Source organism: Etheostoma spectabile, chromosome 2 (genome assembly GCF_008692095.1).
Source record: "Etheostoma spectabile isolate EspeVRDwgs_2016 chromosome 2, UIUC_Espe_1.0, whole genome shotgun sequence".
Taxonomy (NCBI): domain Eukaryota; kingdom Metazoa; phylum Chordata; class Actinopteri; order Perciformes; family Percidae; genus Etheostoma; species Etheostoma spectabile.
In genome coordinates, this window is record NC_045734.1 from 4,032,434 (window position 1) to 4,036,718 (window position 4,285).

The window sequence follows — 4,285 nt, forward strand, 5'->3', positions numbered from 1 at the left end:
AGAGAAAGGAGAGGTAACCTTGCCCCTTATGACCTCATAAGGAGCAAGATTCTAGAATGACCAATCTGAGCTTTCATTTTCTCAAAGGCAGAGCAGGATACCCAGGGCTCTGTTTACAACTGTCACCATTTATAGCCCCTGGGGGACCATAGGCAGGCTGGGGGAACTCATATTAATGGTAAAAAAAAACTCATAAAGTGCAAATTCTACAATTCTGGCACCTTTTTAAGTGTATTTTTAGTCTCATGTTGGTTGAGTCCCTGTAGTGTGACTACACAGACTCTTTGGGCTACAACAGCAGGTTATGAAAATATGAACATTCACTAGCCATTTGGCTGGTGGACAAAGAAGTTAATTTTGGACCCTGACAATACAGAATAAATGAAAAACCCAAGCATATATTGCGCAATGTTTTCCTCTTGCTTGATGATTTGAATTTAGCGAATGCATGCTTTCAGGTGACATGACAAGAGATGTTGATTTTCTGAGATCTTTTATTTAAAATCCATGCTAAACCTATATAGGCCAGTAGTTAAGTAGTAAGTGACTTATTTGTATTTTAATATTTTCATTGTTAGGGGAGAGTTGAGTACCAGCCGCAGCTAAAATGATCATGTTTTTGGTTAGTTTTCTGCCCCAACTGCACAGCACGAGGTGACCGAGATTTATCCAATCGGTGTTTCTAATCAGTGCTCTCCCCTGCAGAGCCCTGATGAAAATGGACTCAGACCTGCTGCATTCGCCGGCTGTGGGCCTCACGGAGGAAGAGGAAGCCGACATGAACGACTGGAAGCTTCCCCTGGCCTTCATGAAGAAACGACACTCGGAGAAGATCGAGGGCTCCAAGGCTTTAGCGCAGAGCTGGAGGATGAAGGACAGGGTAATTTATCAGCTCTATCAGATCTCTTTCTAGGGATGGGGATTGTACATTTTTATTGATATTGAAACCGTTTTTGAGACTACTTAGTGATCCAATGGTTTATCTATACCATCATCGATACAGTTCTAATATTCATTATTTTTAAAGTCATGAATCAAAGATGCTGTTTCTTGATGTATAAGACAAGCTCGGGCTGCTGGTGTTAATGAGCTGATTAGGCGGCCCAAAGGGCGGTGCTGTCTGCAGCCAGTTAGACTATGTTTTGAATCATTTGTGTTGGGGAAGCTAGTCTTCACCTATAGTCTTTACGCACACACTGTGCTCCTAAATAATGTTTCCGGTTTGCACACGTGTGGACTTTTAGGGGCGTAGATTTGAAATGTTGGGCTGTAGAGCACTGAGTCGGCTTACCATTGTCAACAATTGAGACTTATGACTACGAAGTGGTGATGTGCTCACCATGCATACCTTTGGTGGAGGATTGCCCCAAAACCGCTGTCAGAGTTCGCAGCGTAAAGACTCATAGACAAGGGATGGGCATGATTAATCGACAATCAGTAATTGATCATTAAGAATTTCGTCGGTCACATTAATTTCTTATCGATTAAACTAATGCAGGTTGCGCTGGGTAGTGGGAGTCTTGAATTAATGATATTAATTTCACTGTGTGGCAGCAATGAAACATTTTACCACCCGGGGGCAATATTTGACGCCATACTCGGTTACGGGCGGCTGCGGCTCAGTGGTAGAGCGGTCGCCTGCCAATCGGAAGGTTGGGGGTTAGATCCCTGGCCCTGCAGTCCCACGTCAAAGTGCCCTTGGGCAAGACACTGAACCCCGAGTTGCCCCCGGTGCTGCGCATCGGAGTGTGAATGTGTGTGAGTGTGTATTTGATGAGCAGGTGGCACCTTGTACGGCAGCCCCGGCCACAGTGTATGAATGTGTGTGAATGGTGAATGTTTCCTGTAGATGTAAAAGCCCTTTGAGTAGTTGTTAAGACTGGAAAAGTGCTATATAAATACAGCACATTTACATTTACCTGCAAGTTTCCGTTTTGATCAGAATCATGAAGAGGTCACAGCTGTGGGTGGGGTGTTAGAGGCTCCTTCTCCTGTCGCTCCTGCAATCTAGTGCACGCAGATGCTGTGGAGGGAATGGACTCACGCAGATTTTTTTAGGGCCCAAGCAACTGCAACAAAGGCCCTACTGAAACTAAAGGAATTATTTATTATTACTCTTTATTTTTCGGTGCAATGAATTGCCTTTTTGGGAACCTTCCCATACTCAAAAACTTATCAAACCTTGCACACGCATCAGGCCTGGGGAAAATATGATATTTTAAGGATTTCGTAGAAAGGTGAGCAAAAATAGTACAAAAATAGAGTCTGCTGTACGTTTCACATAGACTAACATAAATTGGTACCCATATGTATCATGTCAAAATGTACAAAAAAGCCAAAGGGAGCCTTACCCTAAACCCAACAGGAAGTAATTTTCATTGGAGGGAATATTATAACAGCAAATCCCTGACAGCTGAATGTAATTGAGAATATTACCTACTTTAGATATTAAAAAATACCAGACATGACATCAGATTTACAAGGATGCTTTCTATTTTTGTTGTTGTTAAGTATAAAAACCTGATATAGCATATTACCCTGCGCCTTAGAGTTTCATTGTTGTCCAAAAACAGTTAACAATACATGAGTGAGTCATTACCATGAAAGTGGGCTGTAGTTTATTTTTGAGTCGTCTCACATTCGTCATCCTATTGCTATAAATACTTGCTAGCACGCCAAATGATTTTAAGTGTTATTCCGCCGCTGAAAATAGTCCTCAATAACACACAGTTTTAGGAAATGACTGAGGCTTTTTAAATTGAAAGTATATATTTGTAACTTCTACGTCTTTAGTAGGAGCGAATGGGCTTGTCACAGTGTCACAGACAGATTGGTTTTGGTTTTGGTCTTTTCAAGAATTTCAATTAACGAGAATAATGCAAGCCTTCACCTTTAAATGTGTGTAGTACATAGACTAGTGCTGTTATCTGCACAGTTCTTGTGAATGTTTAACCTTCAAGTTTACTCACTAATTTCAGACTTTGGCGGTACCTATACTTTTCTGCAATCATGGAATGTGTCATAAAGATTTATAATATTATTATATTTATTAAGGGTTATTGGCAGGGAAAAGGGAGGCAAAATAATTGTTGTCTCAGTGGAAAAGGAATAGTTCCAAATTTTGGTCTTATCTTCTTTCTTGCTGAGAATTAAATGAGAATGTCTTTAATCTGTCCACTAAATATGTAGCTACAGCTATCCGCTGGTTAGCTTAGCATAGCATATGGACTGGAAACAGCTACAATAACAGAGTCTGCTTACCAGCACTGCAAAGGTGGCTAATTAACATGTTATACCTCTGGTATCTTTGGACAGAGCCCAGTTACGCTAAGCTAAGCTTCTGTAGCTTCATATTTACCGTACAGATATGAGAGTGAAATGAATCTTCTCATCAAACTCTCTGCAAAAAAAATGAATAAGCATGGGAAAAAGGTGAAATAAGCATTCAGGAAATAAGCCCTTCCCCAACAATTGCTACAATTTTAACTCCATATCACAAAGTGCCTTTGTGGTTTGTATTGTTAATGTAGGCACTTAGCGGCCGAGGCACCAGTTCGGAAGTCTGTGTTTGTGGTGTATTAAGGGACAGGGTGGGGCTTAAGATTAGTTAATTAGCCATCCACAATGCCACTTCTCAAAATGTTCAGTCCATTCAAGAGACAAATCAAATGCGCCAACCCTGCACACTGCGCTTTGAGAGGACACAAGTCTTTAAACAGCCGGGAGACAGCAGCAAATCATTGGCCACCCTCGTCTTTATTAGAGTGGCATTTCATGTGATTCTGCTGGAGGCTGCCCATACTACGCTCTGACAGGGGAACCACAAAGCTGTGCCTCATGAACAGACACAGTGTGTCTCGGCTCTCATAAAGCTGCCGTTTGATCCACGGCAGTGCTTCCAGCCACATGGCTACAGAGCACTGCCGCCATAATGATGGCAAATGCTTCACTGTCACACATAACCCTCACAAACTCTGCACTCATTGTAGAAATTCACCCAAATGGCAATTTAACACCTTGCTTCTGTTAAGACATCAGTGGAATTACACCGCAGTGTCCGGCTCCAGGGAAATGTGTAATCAGACGGCATCATTAAATGTGACTCTGCCATTGGTTTAAAAGATGTAATAGTGGCTGGCTGGAATGGACATTCCTATCAGAAAAGTTATGCTAAATCAACTGTGTAACATCGTTCATGGTTCAGAGCGTTTTCAGGCCATGGACCCTCGTTTGTACACTTGTAAGATTTCTGTGATCCGAGAGCTGCAACCTAAACAAGCTTTTT

At 41.9% G+C, this 4,285-nt stretch overlaps 1 protein-coding gene across 4 annotated transcripts in view; it reads left to right on the forward strand.

Moving 5' to 3' along the window:
- The window catches only part of rptor (regulatory associated protein of MTOR, complex 1), a 212,559-nt gene that overhangs the window by 1,553 nt on the left and 206,721 nt on the right, over window positions 1–4,285 (forward strand). For all 4 annotated transcript variants that reach the window (XM_032536773.1, XM_032536784.1, XM_032536782.1 and 1 more), the window contains exon 2: window positions 706–880. In XM_032536773.1, coding sequence (XP_032392664.1) covers window positions 713–880 — 168 coding nt within the window. In that variant the 5' untranslated portion in view covers window positions 706–712. The remainder of the gene's footprint in view (window positions 1–705; window positions 881–4,285) is intronic.